Source organism: Anopheles cruzii, chromosome 3 (genome assembly GCF_943734635.1).
Source record: "Anopheles cruzii chromosome 3, idAnoCruzAS_RS32_06, whole genome shotgun sequence".
Lineage (NCBI taxonomy): Eukaryota > Metazoa > Arthropoda > Insecta > Diptera > Culicidae > Anopheles > Anopheles cruzii.
In genome coordinates, this window is record NC_069145.1 from 31,693,593 (window position 1) to 31,716,980 (window position 23,388).

A 23,388-nucleotide genomic window follows, 5' to 3' on the forward strand; every position below is an offset into this window, starting at 1 on the left:
TTTTTAGCTCCATTCCACAACCTGGTGTTTGGTTTTCCTGGTTCCAGGATTTTTTTTTTTGGTTCGCTTCGCTGGGTTTGTTTTCATTCGGTATGCCATCCAACCATCCAGCCAGCCATCCGCTCATGCGTGTTGTGTTTCCATTCCGTTTTTTTTGCAGAGTGGCGAGCGAGATAATTACGCGAGTTCCTGGTTAATCGGACGCAGCGCAGCATTCCGGTGTATAATTTATCAGGCACAGCCCACCGCCACCGCCACCGATCGATCGATCAATCAATCAATCAAGCGACGGATCGATGCTCGGTTCGCCAAAACCCGGCGGCATAAATCCACGGCCTCGAGGTGAGGTATGATAACGGAGGTCTCCAACCCGGGGTCCGATCGCGCATCATCATAACAATAAACAGAGATCCCGTCGAGCTTGTTGACGCCAGCTTCAGCTCCAGGTGGTCCCCCGTTCTGAGCTACCGTGGTGTTGCTGGCTAAGGCTAAGATGGTGCTAAGCGGGCCCACTCGTTATTGAAGGCCGTGCGAACGGGCGGACCTTTCGCGTGTGGCGGTTACCCAGCAGTGCCAAGACCGCGCTTGACTGTTCTGGAAGCCAGTAGTGAGTGAGAGTCGTTTGTTTGTAGGTGTCCGAAAAGTGGCCACACACCGAACGCAACATGTACTGCCTCTGCCGATCGGCGAGAACCATCACCGTGCGGATCGTGCTGCTGGACGAGACGGAATTTCTTCACGAACTGCAGGTAAGATGCTCTGGGGATGCTCATTAATTCGACCGCGCGCGGGAGCGGTTCCGGAAGTTGGATAATTTGCCCCCTCACCAACCCCCTTCCAAGGGGTGGCTGAGGTCCGGGGGGTGGCAGCTGTGTCTGCGCTGGTCTTAAGACGATTCGAAAATTGAATGGAAATTGAGCTCGTTAACAATCGGCACCTGTGCCGCCGGTGGCCACGCCAAGAGCACCTTCCCCTTCCGCCCCCCCCCATCCCACAGGGGCCTCATCGATTGGAACGCCGTGCGTCGCAAGACAGGGCTTGGGTAGTCTTGCGCGCCCCCGGGGGGTAATCGGGATACGATCTTTTGCGACCGACCGTGGGCTGAACCTCGCCGGCCCACGGCCTCCTCCAGGGAGAGAGAGAGCGAGAGAGAGAAAGGGATGCCACAGAAATGCTGCGCTCCGTGGCCAGCGGCACCTGTGGGATGGAGCGAAATTTATTCGAATTGGAAATCAAATTTATTCAATTCCACACAATAGTTATATTATCGCCTCATTGTTCTAGCCAAGATGGCGACCGCCGGGAGCCTGAGCCGGGCGCGGGGAGATATCGCGCGTCGCGGCTGCGGACTGCGGTATTCGATCGTAATTTCCGTGCTCCGCGCCGTTCTAGGCCTTCGGGCAGTCGGCAGGAGCCGGGCTCGTCGAAGGCGCCCAGAACGGAGACCACTTTGCCCGATGGCACTCGGCATTGAATTCAATTGTAAATCCTTATCGCTGACCAGCCTCAGCCCCCAAGGGGCGGCATCGGGTTGGCCGCCCTCTCGTGGGCAGCGTATTTTTAATGAGATTTTTGTTTTTCCAGTTTAACGACTTTTTTACCTCCTAGATGTTGTTGTTTTAGAAGCAGGCACTAAAATAGTGTACTCCCTTCCAGTGTCCGGTGTCCGGCCGCCACGGTATAGTTCGTCCGAACCGACACCCGGACAGGGCGGCGATGGGTGTTCGTTCCTTCGCCACAATGAAAGGAACCGCAGTTGCACCGCGACCGTCTTCGTTGCACAATCGTTACCGATCTTTACGACAAACCCGGGGCTGGATCCGGTGTGGCTAGTTGAGGCTGCGGAATGGCTTCCTCTGCCAACCCCCTCGGGTAATGGTCCACGGTCCTTGGTCCAGCTTGGTCCGGTGCGAGTCGAGGCCGTCCGATAAGCGGCCAGAAAATCATTGCCAATTGTAATTGTAAAACAAAATTGTCCATCTTGGCCATTGATTCTCTCGTTCTGCGCGCTTCCGTGCCGGGCACTGGCAGGCACGCTGGGTGGTGCGGGGTGTGAGAATTATGTATCTTAAATTCCTGCATAAAATGGAATCGTTGGCCGGCGCGGTCCGCGCGCTCACACCGTCCGAGGCACGGGTAGCTTCGAGCGATCCGGTGTATGATAAGAATTTACGGTCAATGTTTTAACCGGAAAATATGCCGCCGAAGCGCGGGTTTCCGTGACGGGAGGAGTTGCGACTTCCGGGCGCAACACGGCAACGGCAGCCCGCCATAAATTTGACGTTTTGCTTTCCCGAAAAAGTTTCCTTTAAAGTTATGATCGAAGCGATACATTAATTTTATGTGGCTTCCTGGCCTGGCCCGGCCGCCTTTCAGTGGCTTCATCCGGGAAGCCTTCAAAAACCGCCCCAAGCCACCACGAAGCACGAAGGGCGGGAAGGGTTAGGCGAAAGAACCACAGCCCGGACCCGGACTATTGTTTCACACCCCGTTGTTGTTGGATGAGCTTCGGTTACTATTTACTGATTCATTACTGAACTGCTGTTGAATCAATCCACGCGCAGCCTTCGGCCACCAAACTCCCGGTGGAGGAAGCATGGGGAGCGTTCTGGGGAGCTTCTTCCGTGTCTTTGTTCTTATTTATGTAGGCGGGCTATCAGGCCCGGGGCAACCTGCAGCGCAATTATAGGCCTATTTTAACTCAACCAGAAACTTTTTGGCCCGAACGCTCGGGGATTCCCTTTTGGCAGGGCCCGTATGGAAACCCGGTCGACCCGGGTTCCGCCGGAAAGATGAATAGTCCCGGCGGAATTCGGACACCGTGCTCTTCGCTTCCCGAGCCCAGTTCTCACCTCTTTAAACGGGGAATGGGAAGAATTATGTTGTTGATCCTGATGGCCCAGAACTTTCGCTGGGTTTTTGCGGAGACATTGGGATTGTGGGTATATCTGCCACTGGAGCATCAGTCACCGAGGAAACATTATCCGGCCTGGTTCTAATAGTGTGTGTGTGTGTGTCTATTTATGTACAACGGTTCTAATAAAGTAGAAAAGGGTGGACTGTTTATAAAGTTCCCGATCGATAGGTTTCAGATAGCTGGTCGAAACCCGAGCCCTATGGTTCTGTTTTATAGCCAGAAACCCGTCCTGTAGGTCCGTAAAGTGAAGACGTCTTCTTATCTGGCATTGCGCCTTCGTTTGTGGAAAAACGTCGTGATTCTTGCCACCTACCCTTGGGAGTCCTTGGCCCGTTGGCTCACATGAGCCTCACAGCGGGCGGGTCTCCTGTGTATTGCAGCGAAAATAACACTGTTTGTAATCACTTAATCGGATCGAGCGAGCGCACAGCTACAGTAGCGTACAGTGCGAAAGTAGTCCAAATTAATGACAGCCATAGAAAAAGCCATCTTTTCCGCCGGATAAACACTGCACGGTTTTGCGAGAAACGTTACGCCAACGGAGCCAGTACTCCGGTGCTCCAGATTATTTTCTACGGGACCGGCACCGGCTTCGGGAGCTAATTAACTTCCGGATTATGGGTTCGGTCGTGCTGTCTTATTCACCGACCGAAGTGCAAAGCAGCGAAAAGTATACGCGTGCGGCACCGACCTTAGCAGGTGGCATATCGTGGGGAAATATGGGGAAAAGTAGGTCGGTGAGAGAGTTGGGGACACCCGTGCGGCAGCAGCCGGTGCTCTGTCGTCTTAGAAACAATGGCTAAGCCAGATTTCGACAATAGCACCATAATTAGGGGATCCGCGCCACGGGAACAGGCGGCGGGATCAAGATGTGCTCAATATCGGGCGAAGGTTACCGCGGTGGAGGCAGGGCAGCACCGAGCGGGGGAAAATATGACCCCTTTCGGGGCGAGATAGGTAAAGTAATGGGCGGGAAAATAGAAAATAAGCACCTTGCTAATGCACTGGTTTAGACGGCACGGCTTCCCGGCACTGTTTACGCGTCTGTCTCGGGGTAGTCCCATTTCTGGTTAAATGTAGCGATAAAATATGCAAAACAACATCGGAAACCGTTTCGGAATGGCGATGCACACCGGAAGAAGCGCACGTGGGAAAAGCTTTACCAGGCTTTCTTATTCGGCCAACCGGCACTTGGGAAAAAATTGTTGCAAGGTGCCCGAAGAATTATTAGCGGAATACTGTCGTCCTCGATTAGAAAGCTTCCTTGTGCTATAAAATCCTTAAGCATTTGGTTAAACCAACATAAATCATAAGTTTTGGCTATATTCCTTAAACAAGAATTTTAATTTCAAAACTAACGAACCATTTACGGTCTGTGAGTCATTTTAGAATAGAAGTCCAAATATTGCAACTGAGCAGCACAATCTAGCCAACGTGTATTAAATCTTTCAAACACAACCTGCTTAGTACGTCTAATATGGAACTACTCCCAGCGTGGAATCGACAAATTTGCATTGTAATTTGCTTGTTTTTTATGCTTAAATGTCCGGTAGAGTACATAACGTATGTATGCTTGAAGTTTGCGAAAGTAAAACTTTGACATAACGTTTGCTCGTTAATGGTGCCAATCTTTAGCCCCACAAGTGAGCACCGCTACGACGCCGATCATTGCACTGCAAGCTGGCGTTTTTATGATAAGTAACTGATTGCTTCCAACGGCCCTACGGTGCACTATTTCTTTTATGGAGATCGCATAAATAAAATTTCTCTTTTACCACCTCGAAAAAAAATGAGAAGCAGATCGTAAAAGATCAATCATCGCATGCACCGGAATGCGGTTGGGCAAGTGCTTAGCTATCCACTGACTCGTGCCGCCGTTCGTTTATTAAATGACCGTAAACCGATGCAGCTGAATGGGCCAAATGGGCCAAAAGTTAATTATGCACGTACGGATCGTTTAATAAAACTCTTCAATCATAAATGACGCGCACGGGCCGAGTGCACCGGACTAATGGGAAATTATCGCCATTTTAATGAACAATTCCCGAACCCCGTGTCCCGAGTGCGGACCCGGGCCGGGGCGTGTGCCGATTGTTAGCGAAAGCTGACAACCGGAGCGTTATTAATCTACGGTATTTCAGCTTTAAGCCAAACACGCACCACTTCAAACAACGCCGTAGTTGCCCGGCATGGGAAGACCGGGGGATCTGCACCGGGCTGATGCACCGGGACGGGGCATCACATAGGCGTGGCTATGGCCTCGATGACGAATCGATCGATTTTTCAATAATTGCTGTGCCGAATCGAGCTTTCTTCTTCCCGGCCCCGGGTGACAAGATTTTAAAAATCATTACCTCGTTTATTATGCAAATTTCATTTTTGATCCGAAAAGTCATAGACCGGGCCGGGCCGGACCGGGCTGGGAGGCGGACGGACGGTCACCGCACATTTGCACCCAATTGCAGAAAATTGCATTCCACCGTGTGGTGGTGGTCGTGATGCCGATGGTCGCGGAAAGACACACCATAATGTGGTGTCGTTGGTGAAACCGTGTCTCGCCCCGTGTCCGTGGCTGGGATGCTGCGGTTAATGTTGTGTGATGAGCTAGAGCATTACCGGGGGCCGAGAGAACAGAAACGCAAATAATTAAATCATATTTATTTTACCACGCGGTTTTGGTGGCCTTTCTACACCGGAAAAGCATTCCGGGGGGGAGAGTTCGTCCTCGCCGTATTGAGGACACGATGAATTAAACAGCACGCATCGATTTTGTTGGGGCATTGTTCATTTTTTTTCGTTTCATTTTCATGAGGAGCCAACGAAAATGATGAATTGGAAAATATATTAAGCGTTTGTTGATGAGCATTTGCGGAATCGAATTGTCGAAAGATATAACAAATAGCGAATAATGATAGGTTTCCCTGCAATAATCTATTTCTGGAAATCGTTAGTCATTTATAAAAAATATTCCTGTGTTTGTTAATAATTACATTTATGTTGGAGAAGTGGACATACGGCAAATTACCACAAACCACTATATTAAATACTAGGGTAAATAAATAATTTGATTAAATTTAATTATGATTTGATCCCTCACTTTGCTGACCGGCATCATCGTAATTCATCGACGGGGGATTTTCGGGGACCCTGCCATGACCTTGTGCTGTCGCCGATCGTTCGCGCGAGCATACATTTCGTCCACCACCACCACCACCGCCGCAGCCGATCGCGGGAATTTGCATATTTTATCGCGCGCCGCTTCGTTGACCTTCACTCATCAATCAGCGGCGATGGGTTGCGTGAGCCCATTTTAAAAGCCTCTTGTAAGCTATTCGCGGCATTGCTGTAGCGCTACCATTCGCCCGCGTTGGCGTCCGGTCTTATGTTGAGCTCTGCGGCTGCTTCTTCTTCATCGTCTTCTTCTCCTTTCCCTTTTTGTTGGCTTGCTTTTTTTTTGTTTCCGAACCGTCGGAGAGCGAGTGGCGGCCAAGGTGTCGATCCGATTGCCGCGCGCGCTGCTGTGCGCGCGGCTTAAAATCTGGGCCCGTTCTGGTGAGAGGATAATCGATTTTCGTTCATCCACCCAAAATGCCACGGGCGAAGGTGCGCCGGCGGGTGGCGCGGGCGGCTTGAGCAAAGATCGATGACCATGGCATTGAGGAAAGGCAACCGGCTACAACAACAGAAAAAAATGATGCTGCCAGGCCAGAAATGAGTGCTAGGCTAGTGCTGAAGACAAAATATTTACCAATCGCGGTGCTGGTTGGATCACTCGCCGGCGTTTGCATTGAAGCGTTTAATGGTGAATCGTATCGAGCGATCAGCGGGATGGACACGGCGTGATTAAGTGATTGAAACGTTCGCCAACTCGCCAGCGCTCTAGTATGTCGGCCGCGGACTGGAATGGCGTAATGGTCACTGTAGGTGGACGTTTTTATCGCGTTCACAAATCGCAGGTCCCAAAAAGCTGTGCGTCATTCGATGGGGGATGGGGGGAGGGGCTCTTCGGCACGCAAGGACTCGCGCGCAGGATGCGCAGAGTCCGGCCGAAGCGGATGTGGCGGTCCCCAGGCCATCGAAAGACAATAAATTTTAAACTTTAAGAGCCCCCGTTTTATTGCGACCTTTCTTACCTTCAACAACCGGCCAAGTAGTAGGTCTCCGTGTCCATTTTTTTTCTTCCTTCGGGTGAGGCCACGGTGAGGCTCATTTGCGTGCAAGAAACCGATCGGCCATGATTACCTTTTGTGTGTGTCTATTTATGACTTGCAGGTTTATTTTACTTCTTTTTTTTACGGGGAACTATGTAGCTTCCAAGGTACCTAATGCTATAGTCAAAAAAGGCCCCCTTTTTCACAACAAAACGACCGTCTGGGTTCGAGTGGCGTCAAATGTCAACACTCCAGCGATGAGTAGCTGCTCAATTTCTTTTGTATTCGGTGCTGGTCTTCGTTTTGTCGAACGCATAGAATATGAATGTTTTTCGGGCATGTTTTAAACAAACCTTAAAGGTCACGAACGCCTTGTAAATCCAGTTAGAATTGCGCAAATCGGATAGTTATTTGTTACTTGTGTCAGACGTTTTTGTACGCTGGTAGAGAACAGTGAAGCCAATGAACACGGACATGATGACAATGAATACGGACAGAATTAATTGGCCATGTAATTATTTCGATAAATCAAATGTGTGTCAATGTCGAATGAGTCAGTTGATTGATGTATTCGGTTACATATTCACACAATCTTGTGCACTTCCAATTCTTGGTTAGGCTTTATTAAAATAAAAACATTTATCCTGTCGTTTACTCTTAAAGGACATGCAATTTTGCCAGTGATTCGAACTTGCGTGTTTTCTATCTAAACCCTAGCATTCGTAGCTTAATGAACTGTTTTAGTAGGTTGATTGCTACCTCAAAATGTGCCGATAGTGTCATTTCTGTTCTGTATTTGACAATCTTTGACGTTTTTATTTCCCCCATGTAGATACTGAAAAGAGTTTTATACCATGGATTACAGATATTCGTTGAAATTAGAAGCTGTATAAGATTTTGTGACCCGTTGAAATTTTGTTATTAAATTTATGAAATCCGTGTTGATTTTGAGGGCCAAGCTAGTCTAACATGCCCGTTCGCATCACCCAGCTTTGAAATGTTTAATACTTATTAATCTCTACTTTTCGCCAGCTTAGAGTTAGTATCATCTAACAATTCCATTGAAAAAAGCCCCAACAGCAGGTAGCTTTTCTTTCTTAGGATGAGAATTCGATCAACAAAATGTCGCCTATTTAGTTCTAACTTGCACGAAAATCTGAGTCAAATTTTTACAACCTCAATTGGTTGTATGCTACTTGTAGGCTCAACTACTAATTGACCGAAACGAAACAGTCTATGAAGTTTCAGTTTGTAGTTTTATTTGTTGTTTTTTTTCGCCCCTGTCTACAACATGACAACGTTAGCTATTTAATTAGCCCCCACTTCCATGCCAACGTATCGTAGCATAAATTAATTAATTAAACTTTCCCAAGCTGGCGCTGCCGGGAACTCGAACCCTGACGCAACAACGGGGCCCCTGACTGAGAATGTCTGAGCTCTGACTCTGAGCCACTCAAAGGTCTAGTGAGTGAAGCCAAAAAAAAAAAAGTGTGCAAAAAGCCCACACACTCGAGCACGGTTTCCATCAACACCGGACACGTGAACCAGCTCATAGGTCAAGCTCGTTATGTGTAGCACGTTGCAGCGCCGTGGTTGGGGCGCGATGCCTGGATGCAACTTTTATCGTTATTTTTATTTCCACCACAACTGGCTGCGCTTTCCGGTCATTGTGCAATTGTGTCGCCAACTCGCCAACGCTCGGCCGGCCGGCGTTCCGTGTCCCATGTCCTGTCAGCGGCATCTGTTGGACGGACGTTGGCACTGGTCCCGGGACCTGCCCAGCGCACAAAACGATCAAAACAACGAGTAGTCCCAACAACGTTGTAGTCGTACCGGTTCAGCCCTAGCGCTGTTTATTCTTTCTTATGGCCCATCGGCGCGAGTGGGTCTCTATGCAAAGCAGCAGCACCCCGGTACAAGTCGGCATCGGCGAGTCCACTGTGCCACTGTGGCCGCGGGTTGTGACCGGAGGTGAGAGAAGAAAGTCGCCCTGGGAATGTGCGCGATCGTCCAAGAACCGCCGTGGTCGGTCGTGCCGGAACTGTGCCGGATCCCTCGCCCTCTCTTGCATCGCGAGAGTTCGAGTTGGCACACAAAAAAGGTACATCTGTCCGGCATAAGGGTCGCCTGTGTGTCGTCCTCGTCCATTAGCGGCGACGGCGACGGCCGGCTATGGTTGGCAGCTTCGGATGCTGTACGGACCCCACCAACTTCTGCGCATCCTCCCTCCTCGCTGGCTGGCTGGCTGACTGATGCTGGGAAGATATGTTTTTCGCCGAGATTGCAATCTTGCTCGGTTGCAGCACACGGTGGCGCCGGTGGCTTTTCCCCTTGTATTCCTTTTTTTTTGCTTTTCGGGTTGGCACACCATCACAGGTCGTGGAAATTCGTGCAACATTTTCCGCCGGGTTCCGGTTTTTTTGCGCCTCGCTGTGACTCCCCGGTCGTCGGGGAAACAAAGAAATGCATCGCTCATATCATTGTTTGGCTGTGGCATTTTTCCACCACGACGCCGCAGAAACGGATGAAATAAAACCATCAACACTAACATCTCTGCTGCACGGCCGCGGGCGCGGCACTTGGGTACCACCGCTCCAGAGCGGTTCGGCCTCCATATTCATGGCCGGGGTGTTGGTTCTGCGGACGCGGAAAGTCTCCGAAGGCTATCCGGCGGGCATTTGCCTTCGCTTCGCTTGGGAACGGGCCGACCTGAAACAATAGCGAGCCAGGAAGATAAGACCTAATGATTATTTAATTTCCTCCACTGTTTATCGACTTTGAGGCTCGATCCGGGACAACGGCGTAGGTGTGTGTGTGTGTGCGTGTACGATAAGTTATGACCCGTTCTGGAAAAGGCACGCTCCGTCCGTGCGCTCCCGCCGAATCTTGACGGTGCCCCCGAAGAGGTAATATTGAATATAAATAATGTATTAAATCACTCGTGCGTGAAAAGCGCCGATGAGGCAGATATTTACGACCCAGAGGGTAAACCCAACCTTCGCTCGGGACGATTTTCCGGACGGTACCGCTCATCAAGGGTCGGTTGAGAATTTCCACCTGACCGAAGAAGGTGCCCGCTGTCGACGGCTTGTCATGTGTGGGGCAGGTGTGCGTGTGCAGCGGAAGGCTGGGATTTTCCTATGATTTTCCAGCCCACATCTCTAAATCACTGAAATATTAGACTACCCGTAGGTTATCAGCAATCCGAAGAGGACCGAAAGGTTCGTGCCATAATACCTGTTGCCAGCGCTTCTCGACGATTTGTTTGATAACAGAGCCATTAAACTAAAAGATTTGGAATTACAATATCCTTTTGATCGAGCTCGTAAAAAATACTAATTATTTACATACTCTCATGAGTGTAATTACACGATAGAATCGAGTCATACTGAAGGTGAGGGTCGTTTTTCTATTTGAGAAAGATTAAAGTAAGGCTACATTTTCGCCTCTCTAACAAGGCTAGCACCTTACTTCTAGCGTATTTTGAATTATTCAACTTACTTTTCGTGTCCTGCTGAGTAGCATTTGCATCATTACGTCGTTTGCCTGACACCGGCAAACAGAACCGGCAAAGCTATCCAAACAAAGTCGACGTAAAGCCCCACGCCACGCCAGCAAACACTACGGCCAACGAAGGGCGGTGCGCCTCTTGGCTCGGCGGGCGGTTAAAATAATTGACTTCGGTAAGAAAGTCGGTGGCAGATTTTCCGCCCCCGAATCGGAACAGACCGCTACCCCGCCGCGCTACCGTGGGATTGTTTTCAGGAGGCGTAGGAAGATGGTTCCCTCCAATGACGCGGGAGTCAAGTGAGCAAAACACGGCTCCCCATCGAACGGGCGGCGAGCGGGACGGGCCCACGGTGCTCGCGGTGCTCGCGGTGGATAGTGTTACCTTTTTTCATAAATAATCATTAACAATTCAAAACAACTACATAAATTATTTCGCAAAATGACAAGCCGGCGCGCGCACTCGGTGATGGGCGCCGTTCTGTGGGCTCTCTCTGGCCACAGTGTGGCGGTGCCAATGTACATGTGAATAAATCGTGCCCCGGGGGTTGTAAAACAACGGAAGCACCGGCCAGCTAGCACTGCCGGTGCCGGTGGATGTTGAACGAATTCAGATCTTGGCGCTTTTTCTTGGCGTATGACGCCAAGCCGCCGGCCGCAGAACGATGCGACTCCATTAGCCTCGATTGTCTGGGGCCGAGGCGTCTGGGAGACTGGAACGTAGACTCCTGCGCCGCCTCTCTCTCTCTGTGTGTCAGCCTGGTGTACTGGGCTGGTTTCGGCGAAAAAAGTAAAACCCCCGTCATGTGCAGTAATGCGCCGGGGAGACACACGGTCTCAAAGTCGGCCAAATGAAGGCCGACATGCCGACGACGACGACGGTGTCGAGTGTCAACTGTAGTGCAGTCGCAGACGTGTTTGCCCGTGAGCATTGCCGCACTCCAGTTTTTCCTCCTTTTTTGCAGGTATGCTTAAGTTAACAAATGCCCGAGTATGCTTTGATCGTGTGGAACAGCTCGGAAGGGTAATGACATGAAAACATCTTCCAACTTTCGCGCTCAGCGAAAGAGACAACGGGGAAAGAGCTTACCTTTCGGGATCGCTTCGGGAACAGCATCATCATCAGGAGACATACGGTGCGTCCTGAAATTGGGACAAATTATGGTGGTTTTCCATAACAATAACTCGTGGCATAGCTAATCGATGTGAATAACTCGAAATACTGAAGGAATGGTTATGTTGAGAGAACTACCAAATCGCTTAGGTGTCATACGTTGGACGCTGTAAAAAATTTAATTAACCGAACGTTTGAATACATTTTTAAAATAATCATACATTCACTGCTTAAGTAAAATAGTTGTGACATCTAAATGACATTATGGTTCAAACCATTGGACAATATAGAGTGGATTGCAGCACAGTAACATGAAGCTATGTTATTTTACTTCATTTACCAACCTCTAAAGTAGCTTCGTAGCGTTTATGAGTTTGCCCATTGCATAACATATAATTCAAATAGATTTAAATCGAAACATTTTCATTTTATTCATTTTAATACCTTAGACATATGAAATAGCTGCAATCCCAGTGTGGAATATCTCTGTACTCTTATGTAACCAACCATTTATGTCTAATAAAGATCCAATCAAAAAATGCCAACACCACGTCGTTTGGCGATAGTGTCTGAACGGTTACAAAATCTTGTTTTGCAGTATGGATATTGTAGATGTGTTAAAGCACGGAACACACACACACATTTCTCTTGTTAAAATGTAGCAATAGTTTCATTTACACAACGTACAAGATGTTTACACTTACCTTTGGCTAAAATTCTTTCTCGTATAATGTGACTCTTTGTTGCAGTACACTTCAGGGTGAAGTATACAGAGTGCGCACCCAAAGTACTTGAAGGGATGTTTAGTGACATTTTTGTTAAGTCCGAGAAGAATCCTAGTATGGCTGTTGTTCGCCTTCTGACCTAGGTTGATGTATTAGTATAAGCTCATGTTGCTAAAACAATCCTTGTGTAGCCGTCCAGATAATCCTCCATAACCAACGCAGTCAACACCATCGAACCCGCAGCGTAACTCGTGGGCTTAATAGGGCTATGTAAATAGCGTTAGTATCACTCCCCCCCGGGCTGGAGAGTCCCTTTTGGGCTCTCTCGGTGCCTCGGTGCCTAGAACTTCCCGACCGAGGTCGTAATAAAATGGTATAAACAGCGATAATGGCCGTCGATTATAAGCGATTTCGTATAACTTAATATCGGCAATTATCATTCGTAATTATGGCAGAACACATGCGCGCCTCCCCAAAACCGGATACCCCGTGCGGGCGCTGGTGGTGGAGCCAGAGACCAGTTCAAGAATCGGCGCCCGACGGCATTCGTGCACCGAAACTGTGCGCACTGCAACAACCGACTCCTAGAACCTAGCAGCTAGCGTCGTGGTCGTGGTCGATGTCTGGGACCGTGGCCGCCCCTTCTGGTGGTTGGCACTGGGCTGGGCGGTACAATCCCCCTCCCCCTACCTGCGCCAAAGTTATGTTCTGAGCCGCAATTGCAGTTGCATATTAAACAAGACAAGAAGCAATTCTTCGCGCCCCGGCGACACACTCCAATATGCACGACCGCGACCGCAGCCGTCGACGTCGCGGGCGAATAAAGTGCGGATAATGAGCTATAATTACACCTCTGCGGCCGACTTCCTTCTGCCCCGTGTACTCTCCGCGCACAGACTTGATTAAACGTTCGGGTCTCTCCGGTGTGGATCTGATTGCCGGCCGTCGACACAGGGTGTAGAATATTTGCCGAACCGTGGTTTTTCGGCATTCCTAAACTCTAGTCGTCGGCGGTTTCGGGGAGTGTGTGGGTCGCGCGAAGGATGAATAGCATTATTATCGGCGGGAAATTGATGTTGAAAGCTAATGGGATAATCATTAGCACGAAGAAGGTGTTGCTCCCAGCAATTCGACGCTTGGCCTCGGCGAGAAGAAGTGTTTAATTAAGTTGGCATTCCTACTCACACCTATACACGCGCCCTCGCTTCGTGGCAGGTGCCGTGCCGTCTCGGCCCACCGGAAGTAAAGTAATCCTGTGGCCCTAATTGGATCGTTTGGCACAACTGGCGGCCACTCGGGGAGGTTTACAGACAAATGGGTCACGTTTTGGTGCTCCTTTCGAGTCCTTTCGAGAATCGCGATACTATCAACACTTTCACCCGCCGGTGGACGTGTCTCTGAAGCCTTACCCAGGCTAGGCCGGAAAAGTTACAACGTGGTGTGCCCTTTTTGGACTTTCTCCTGGGGTTCTTCTTGGGAGCCCAGAGGGGGGCCGGCTTTTGTAGTTCTGTGCGAATGCGTTTTGGTCACGTGGCAGGGGGGTCGTCGTATAGTGAAGGTCAAGGGTTATGCGATCGTCTGTCTGGTGACCTTTTTTTTCTCGTTGCGCTCCCTTTGAAGTCTTTGAAGTCCCTTGTGGGGGAGATCGAACACGTACGGCGGCGTGCGGGCGATCATCGTCAACCACGATGCAAATCTCACGACCCATCTCGAGAGGCCACAGCAGAGTTCGCAGCTTGGCACGTTCGCCGTGCCGCGGAACAAAAAGCGCAACCATGCGCACCAACCCCTTGGCGGGTTGCAGGCTGTTGCTCCGCGGTAACTGAAACCACCCATAGCTCATTGTGGCCGGAGTGCATCGCGTACGTACGTACGTACGAGAGAGCCCGGTCCGCGGTTGGCAGTGATGTCTTAATTATGGCACTGACTGCGATCCCACGGCGACCGGCGGGACTCGGTTATGAGTCGCAGCGGGCTGCGGCGCGGCACGATGGAGGCCTCGATAGTAGTGTGGTGTGCGGCGCGGAGTGCAATCGTGGGCCCGTGTAATTTCATGCTGTGTTCTGTTTCCCTTATTTATTTATGCCCGTTTTTTCACGTTCCCTTCGCTCTAGTCCTTTTTTGTGATTTGGGAACGTAAACCGACGACGGCCCCGGATCCAACGACTTGAACTGCACAAAGCCATCGGTAGGCGAAAAGAAAAAAAACAGGGAGGAAATGCAGAAATATGCCTCCGGGCAGGCGATACGAAAGGGTGACCTCCAGGGCAGCAGCAAGCGGAGCCTGTTGAATGCAGCTGCCATTCGCCGCCCGATGTGGAAGGACGCCGGAAGGACTCGGTACCCACTACTTCCGTTCACACCAAATCTCGCCATTTGTCGGCCTCTCCGATTCCTCGGCCGTCCTTTCTGTGGCGTGGCGGTATCGCGGCCGTTCGGTGGAGTGGCGTTATGTTTTTCCGACACCATTGACACCTCCGAACAATGACACCACCATGACATTTTGCGTTAATAGCATTAGATCATCGTAAGGATCGGTGGCATCGGTGTAGGATGCCGTACGTAGGGCATACGGCATGACGAAGGACGAGATCCCTCACGACATGGCGATGACAGTGTGTGTGTGTGTGTGTGTGTGTAACAAACATAATTAAATCATGCGCTTACTGACACTTGCTGTTTGCAATTTGTTAAATGTTTTCGTCCTCGCGCTCTGAGGAGGCCGTCGGATTTTTATGCTTCATGGGCGGCCGGTCCCGTTTACCCGCTTGGCGTCCCTGGGGTTCTGTATGTTTCCTGGGAGGCTTTATCTTAATTAAACGACACTTTGGAGGAGGCTGTGACGGGCGAGGTTGTAAATTACGCATAACATAGCGCTCTCTGAAAACGATGTTTTTTTTATCGCGTTAATCGCTGTCAGAACCGTAAGAGTTTAAAATGTTCCCAACGGTCGTTTAAATTGGACCACAGTTGGAATACTCTGTTGACTCAATTCGCTTCTTCTGTGTTTTAATCAATTTTACCATTCCTTTTAGAATAGTGTCTGGGCTCTTTTAAACTCATCATCTAATGAGATTACTTCGAGAAGGTCAGACGGAATGGTATGCGTTTCGATTCAAATCATTTTATTTTTACCTTAATGAGCTATGATCCATTTTCGAGCAGTTCCTGTAACGTTGGTTGGTGCACGAAAGTGTTGCCCGGTGACGATTTATTTCTATGGCTCGCGGCTATGATCAAACAGGGTAAAATCATGGAGCTGATCGGTGTTTCTACTGAAGGTAGTACCAGCTTGAAGGCATTTTTTTAGTATGTTCAATATTTGGAAACTGTAGCACTTCTTAGCAGGGACCTTTTGGGGTCCGAAATGGTGACCTCCAATGACACTAACGGCCCGAAAAGGTCTTGGTTTGATAACACAATTTTAGACAAAAAAAACCACGGTAAGAGAGAAAGAGAATGAGAGAGAGAGAGAGAGCGTGGCCACCGAAACACGCGCCACATTGATCGATGGTTTGTGTGTACTTCTGACAACACTCGCCCCAACGGTCACCCGCTGGATGCTGGCCGGACTACGTTTGGCCGGGTCCTTCTGGGCTGCTAAACGCGTGCGGCACCAGTTTCGAAGCTGTCACTTTGACAAACAAGTTCGATCACTCACCTCACTTTATGACAGCCCCCCCCGCCTGATCGTGGTTGGCCCAAATGCGTCGTTTCACCTTCACTTTCATCGTACGGAACGGCCGGTCCCCCCAGAAGCATCCGATACGTTGGTTTGTTGCTTTTTTTTATCACCCCTACCGGTGGACACATCCGTCCGTAGCTGTCCGGAGAACGCACGGCGATCGCAAGTCGATCCGATGGCTGAAAGGTATACCCGCGGCTATATGGTTCAAGGCTCTTGGGTTTTGGGATTCGCGGAACGGGTTCACGCCAGCCCGACCCGTCAATCGCACAATTTATTATCCAAGAGTACGTCGGGCGGTGTGTGGGTGTGTGTGTGTGCGTGTATGCCCTGCGGAAAACATGGCGGAGCGGCGATGCGGATGACGGATCACTGACAGACTTTTCCGCGTTCGCCGACCAGCTGCGATTAGCTGCGGGGCATAAATTAGCTGCGATCGGGGTTGTGAAACCAACCGGGACTGGCCGACCGTCCGATCGACGGCGGCGGCCAGAGTAAGCACACCGCCAGCGCCCGCGCGTGCGCCGCAATCGCGGCCGGCGATCAGATTCTGTGACTGCTCGAGGGGTGACTCCGTTTTGGAAGAGTATCGCGATTAGAAACGATCATTACAGGACTTTGACGGGCAGACGTTGGTGGACGTTACAGAAACCTAGCCGCACGGAACAAGATCAGTGCCGCCACGTACCTCGCGGCCGCGATGCCTATCTCGTGCGCCAAGGATAGGTGCGCGGAGTCTCGTGCGACTTGATTGATGTCTAGCATTTGCGAGAACAGTTGTTGAATTAATTATTGAATACCCACCGGCGGTGGCGGCGGTGATCGCACGTCCGCTACCCTCGGCAACAACATTCTTGTAGCGGCTGCAAGATTGAAGTGTCATTTAGCCGCCACTCTCGGGTTGACAGTCCTGCGCCATATTAGCACCCTCCCCGCCAGCAGGCCCATGCAAAGTGACACCCTAGTTTCAGCGTCGTCGTCACTTGACTCTCAAGGACACTGCCGACGCGCAGTGAAAGCTTTCATCCCCATCGTTCCGCTATATTTATGGCTGGTGAGTCCGAGTCAAAGCGCCGTCACTTTTATTGAGGAAATGAGCCTAATTTTATCGCGAAAACCCGAACCGCCCAGCGGCGAGACGGTGAGAAGGCGCGCTGGCTGTTCAAGGATTGGTGGAGTTCAGCTCAGTTTTAAGGCCAGATTTGAACTTGATATTGACTGGTTGTGTATTTTCAATTCAAAATTCCCACTAAATATGAAAATCGATTTTCGAATACATTTTAGATAGTACATTTTATGCACCTTATGTTACTTATAATATTATAGTAATAAATTAATTTTATGTTGTGTTTATGTACGGGTGGACGACGAAAATACTTTGAGGATTCAAAATTTGTGGACCTTCATATTTTTCCGATACTATTAGTTGACGTGATTTAGCTGAGAGTTTGCGATACATTCGTTTCGACAAAGGAAATCAGAGAGATCAACGTTTGCAAACCAACAAATTCGGTGTAGTGTCAGCAGATTGGGACAAATTAATTAAAAACAGTCACATATAATCCAAACTTTGAGGAAACAAACCCCCTAAATTTGGTATAACATTTTGGCTTGTCTTTGATGTAGAGACGAAATACGTCGTAAATGGCTCTCTGTATTAAGGATAGACGAGGCACGAAATGCATTAACCACCTTTAGTGAAAAATGCTATGATGAAATAGCACGGAGTATTCCACCGAAAGACTTTATATGTTTCGATTTGCAGAAGATTTTTTTTTTAAATTTTCGGCCTTCAATGTAGAAACCCCACGAAGCTGATATACCAACTACAAAAGACTCGGTTTGACGTGTGTTATAGTGTTATATTATTTGACAATGTCTAAACATTCATTTATTTTCTATGAATAATATTTTCAATTTTTTTTGTAATATTTTCTTAGAGTGAATAAAGCCTGGAAATCGTAATAAGCCATTTTTGCGTATACACCAGTCATTTGGACTGGTTTGGGTAGAAAAAGATATATCTTAAATAGCTGGTCGTGAATCTAGTGCTACACAGCGTCGGCGATCGTTGGAGCCATTACCTTGGCGGCCAAATTATGGCTTTGGGTTCGGTTTTATTACTCCTAACGGCGGTAGCCCCCGAACCAGTCGGGATTGTGACCATTTTTGGTAGTGCGGCGCATACGTTTTGATAACGAAGTGCGATTTGGCGGTTTTATGGTGGCTCCACTATACGGCGCGTTGCTCTCCACATCGCGGCTACCCAATCGTAATGTTTGCTTAGTCTTTTAGATTTTTATTGACTTGCAAGCGCCCGGGACTGGTTCCAAGGGTTGGGTTCCACACTGGCCTAACGCGGAGCTCATTTGGAAGATTTTATTGGGATGCAGAAAAACAGTGTTAACGTTCGATCACTTGGGACCTCGTTGACCTTCGGCGCCCGTCGGCGGTTCGCTGAAGGATGTTACCGACTGTCTAACCCATAATCAGTTACACATAACACCCGGTCCCCGTTTGAAACAGGAGCAGGTCTAGTGTTCTTCTTCTGGATGTTTCTATTGGTTTTTGGGCTCACAATCGGCTCGGCTCGGGAATTAAGACAACTTTCGCGGGCGGTCAGACGATATGTTTGCCTCGTCCGTAGAGCGTAGTTACTTTCCATCCCGCCCTGTTCCGGGTTCGATTCCCGAGCTCCCGAGGAGCCAGGGGTGATAAATGAAAGAATGTCGGACCGGACATACGCACACACACCTTCGCAGAGGGGGGGAAGATAATTTAACAAATCTACTTGTCGTGTCCGGTCCGCCCTCGAGGATGTTCGGTCTGCTGCTGGCCGGTGGGCAGGGACGCGCGCTACATGACACAAAAACGCACATTACCGCCCGAACGGCGTCGGACGGACATTAACTAAATTAGTCAACCGCAGGCGAGGGCGCGGTCGTCCTCGACCGCCCCAAAGCTCGCACCGTACCGCACCGTTTGTTCTCGCCCGCTCGCTGGATCGATCGTTAAGCCTTTTTCGCCGAATGCAACTCTCTCGCCGTCTTAAGTACGTAAGAAATGAGTGTTCCACCCACCTCGAATACATTATCCCGCCGCGAAAGCCCCGCACCAGCCCTCCGACCGACCCCGACTCCGACCGAAAGACAAATGTCTCGCCATTTCTTCTGCCCGATGCGGTTCGTTGAACGCGTTCGACACACGTATCGTTGTCCGCGTGAGGAGGGTGATGCTGCCGGGCAACACCGGACGATCATCACTTTGCGCCCGAAAATGGGCCGATGCCGGACCAAGGGTTGATAATTCGTTTGTTGGGAACAGAATTAATTACACCATTAATCAGCTTCCCGTGTTGCCGGTGAGGTGTTGTCGATTGGCCGGCCGGAGGATTGGCGGGCTGCCGGAAGGCTGGATGCTGGAACAGATTTTTGGCCACCGCACGTGCTCTGCGGTTGCCTTATCGTTTATGTTCGATCGGTTGTCGTCCCGACTCCAGAAGGCGAGACAACCGGGCGCTCTTGTGTGTGGGTACGCCCCAGGTTCAAGTCCCAAGTCCGGCCTTCCTACACGGGTGGACCGATTCGAAGCGCTAATAAAGCGGTTTCCGCTTGCTCCGCCCCCGTCACCCCGGTCCGCCGGAGGTGGCTTGTCGGACAAGATTGTCAAAGGCCGGCCCGGCACAGGAACGGCGGCCCGGCGTGAAGGCCGACGCGAACCTCCCGCAACAGAGTACTTGCGGTGGTGCGGTTTGCAACCCGTCCGAAAATCCTGACCCGCCGCCGGCGAGAGACAGAAAGAGAGAGAGAGGTGGGAGTCCATTTTCTGCGCGAGAGTGATACTCGACAGAATCAATACTGACAGCTGGTCATAAATACTCATTAGCATTTTCGGCGGCAGCTCTGGACGCGGACCCATTGACAGCCCACATGAACTCCGAAACGTGTTGCTCTTGGACCTCAGAGTCCGCCCGCGGGCACCGACCGGGCCGCCGGCTACAACAAAGTTACCCAGGAATTCTAAGAACCACCAACTAGAACTCTCTCCCCTTTTTCTCCCTCTCTCTCTCTCCCGCTCTTTCTCTCTCTCTCTCTCTCTCTCTCTCTGGGTGTATAAAGTTTGCCGACAATTTCCACTTCCTCGCCCGCCGGAGCCGGTTCGATAAGCCGGCCCGGCCTGGCTTTGTTTACAATGTTTTATCAATCTGTCGGGCCGTCCAAACGGGTTGGAGGGACGGGAAGTATGCTCATCTGGGCGGGCGGGTGGACCTGCACTTCGGCCGCTCCCTCCCTCGGCTGCGCGCAAAAGCAATGCATAATTTATGGGCGAACCTTTTACGACGACGAGCGGCCCGCGGACTGCACCGAGTGCTTTGTGGCGGCATTCCGGACGGAATTCTTGGACTACGCAAACTCCGCAAACCGCCACCGCCCGGTGGCCACCTGTGGGTTTGCGAGAAAAACCCACCTTCGTTCACCGGCACCGGATGCCGGTGCACCTGCGGGATAAGGATCGGGGTTGGTTGTGTGTGCCGTACTCTGGCTCCGTCCGGGCCTTGCCTCGAGCCTTTGGCCAATGGTCCTTTTTTGGAGCCGCGTGGCACGGCATCTCTGGCGGCCGGCGGGTTCATAGGGGAACATGGACAAGTTTATTAGTGGTGCATGTGGCCGGTTCCATTTTTAAGCCTCGGTTCCGGCGAAGTAAGTCGGGGTCGGCCCGAGATGTATTGGGTCCGTTTTCATGATTAGGGACAAGATATGCACCTATTCCAGCCTATTAGCGTAAAGAAAACATATCGATTCCAAGGGCCGGCCAATCACAACAAGTTTACAATGTTGGCGAATCGCTAGTGAGTGAACTCAGTAAATATTGTCCAGCGAACCAGCGAAGTCTCGTGTGTGTGTGTTACGGGGAACTATGGGAGGTTGGTGCACACACAGGTGGTGAAAAGTAGATTAAACATTATCTGAAAATATAAACAACCTACCAGATAATAGGGTTCTAGATTCTCCTCATTAACAAGATGTTTGTGACTACTATAGGTGCGAGTGTTTTTTATATCTAAGTTGACATCACTGTCACCAACAAAAGTGAATTCTTCGATTTTCACTAAGTCTGAAAGTATTGAACAACGCCCTTCCATTAAATCCCTTCCTTCGGTGAGAAAACTCTATCGAAAACAAGAGCTTATAAGTGATACAAAATGTTCAAAGAGGGTCTGAAAAGCGTTGAAAACAAGGCACGGCAGGACGATCATTGGCATCAACTGGTGAGGTAAAAGTCAATAAAATTGAAGAATTGGTGCTCCAAAACCATCGATTAACAGTCCGCAGTCTTCCTGACCTTGTTTGAATATCGAAAGGATCAGTGGAATCTATTTTGGGTGTCCAAAGAAAAGTGAAATGTCGATTGCAGCCAAAAGCGTAATGTTTTCGCATCACATTTTTGGGATCGTTTCTCCCCAAACTCGGTCCATATCGTTCCACGACCACCGTCTTTGCATGACTTGACACCATGTTAATTCTGGCTATTCGCTACACTCAAGGGGCCGCCCCGTGGACACCGTTTTGTATATATGTAGAAGAGATGTAAAGCGAAGCAAAGAGGAACGAAATGAATTTGAAGGAATAAATGAGAGGTTTTTGAGTTATAAGCAAATTCTCATTAGTTTTGAGGACACAGTAGTATTTTGAAGCCTTAGAAACTTTAACGTGTTTGCGCAGTTTGCGACTGAAGAAATATAATATAACACTTTTAGTGAAAATCTGCAGTGTTCTCTCAGCAAACTCATTTTATACTATACTTGACATTGCTCACATGGTACCTTTCTCTGTAAGGCAGGCACAGTTTTGGCAGGTGCATGTTAAAGATTACTATTTGACTAGGTTTCAATGCAGATTAGTGTCAAAACTTCACTTTACTTTCATTGCTGTTTTGATTTGACTTTCCGTTTTGACTCGCCGATACTCTTTGCTCAATTTAATCTTCTCGATTATGTTCGATGTTTGGGACAACGACCTGACCTGGAATATACTCAGTTTCAAGCCTACATAGTCACTGTTTCAGTCGTTTATCAGTTCCCAAACAGGGTACCGGGTGCCTTAGTTGTCTCTCTTCAGCTACGATTAGTGGTGCTACTAGTTCTAAGTTCGTCCTGTAAGTTGTCCTTCAGGATACCCAGCCTGCTGTTGACTCTTTGAATAAATAAGTAAAACAACGCCCCAATCGAGACCAAACAAGGAAGGTCATAAAAACGGTTGTTACATTGCTTTTGTTACCATCTCCCGTCCCATAGTGACTGACCGCGCCGGTCTCGGTGGTGGTGGGCCGTGAGCACGCCGCCCCACGCCCCGAACGCGCCTTGTTGAACGTCCACCGACGCGCGCGCGCCCGGAACCGCGCGTATATTCGCGGGCTATCGTGATTTATTGTTTTCCACTCGCTGTTTATAAATAAAAGCGATGCAAGCGATATTTTATTGGCTTCTTATTATTTTTTGTTAATAAATCCCACAATGCACTGATTGTTCGCAGCGCGCGATGGTCAAGAGCCGGCTGGTGGAGTCGTGTTTTTTTTCACTCTCCCGAGGTTTGTTAGCCCAACGCCTAGCCGGGGCTTGTAACTAGTTTCGCGGGTGGTGCGCCGTGGCCGTGGCGTCGTCCATCGCGCGCCCGTTGGAAGCCTTAGGGAAAGGATTTATGGGCCCATAAGAGGCGGCCCGCCGCGAACTCCGGCGGACTACGAGGCGATCGGTGCGCTGGACTGTTGCGAACAACTCGCCCAGTTCGCGGCTCTGGGAGGGACCTCTCCCGACACGGCAGACCGTTCCGGTGCGGTCCCTGAGACTTTGACTTTATTATCTTATTACGCTAATCAATTTGACTTATAATTGCAAATTGGAGTAATTGTTCACTGTCCGCCCGGGATGGTGGCCGGACCCGGCGGGAGCATTGTGTTTGTCTGGGACCATACGGGGGTCTTGGGGAGCTTCACTTTTTCCCACCGGTGGAAAAGTAACAAATTCATTAAAACCCTTAAACAGTGATTTATGAACCCGTGTGGGAGCCGCACTGCCGTCGAACATCGAAGAGATCCCCGTGTGTTGATCGATACGCCGAGCCCCCGAGCCGCGCCCGGTAAGCACAGGGATACGCCCGGCTCTCCAGCCGAGAGAGTAATTAATACTTACACTGAGTGGCTGCGCTTCGAGCTGCACTTGGCGAAGATTTGCATTTCCGCAGCGCCGTCTGTCTTCGGGCGCTCCTTGTGCCGCAGCAGCATCATCCAGC

The 23,388-nt window shown here is 49.9% G+C and overlaps 1 protein-coding gene across 1 annotated transcript in view; it reads left to right on the forward strand.

Moving 5' to 3' along the window:
* The first annotated feature begins 665 nt into the window (after positions 1-665).
* The window catches only part of LOC128270225 (uncharacterized protein DDB_G0283357), a 61,421-nt gene continuing 38,698 nt past the window's right edge, over positions 666-23,388 (forward strand). Inside the window, exon 1 of the mRNA XM_053007626.1 lies at positions 666-749. Coding sequence (XP_052863586.1) covers positions 666-749 — 84 coding nt within the window. The remainder of the gene's footprint in view (positions 750-23,388) is intronic.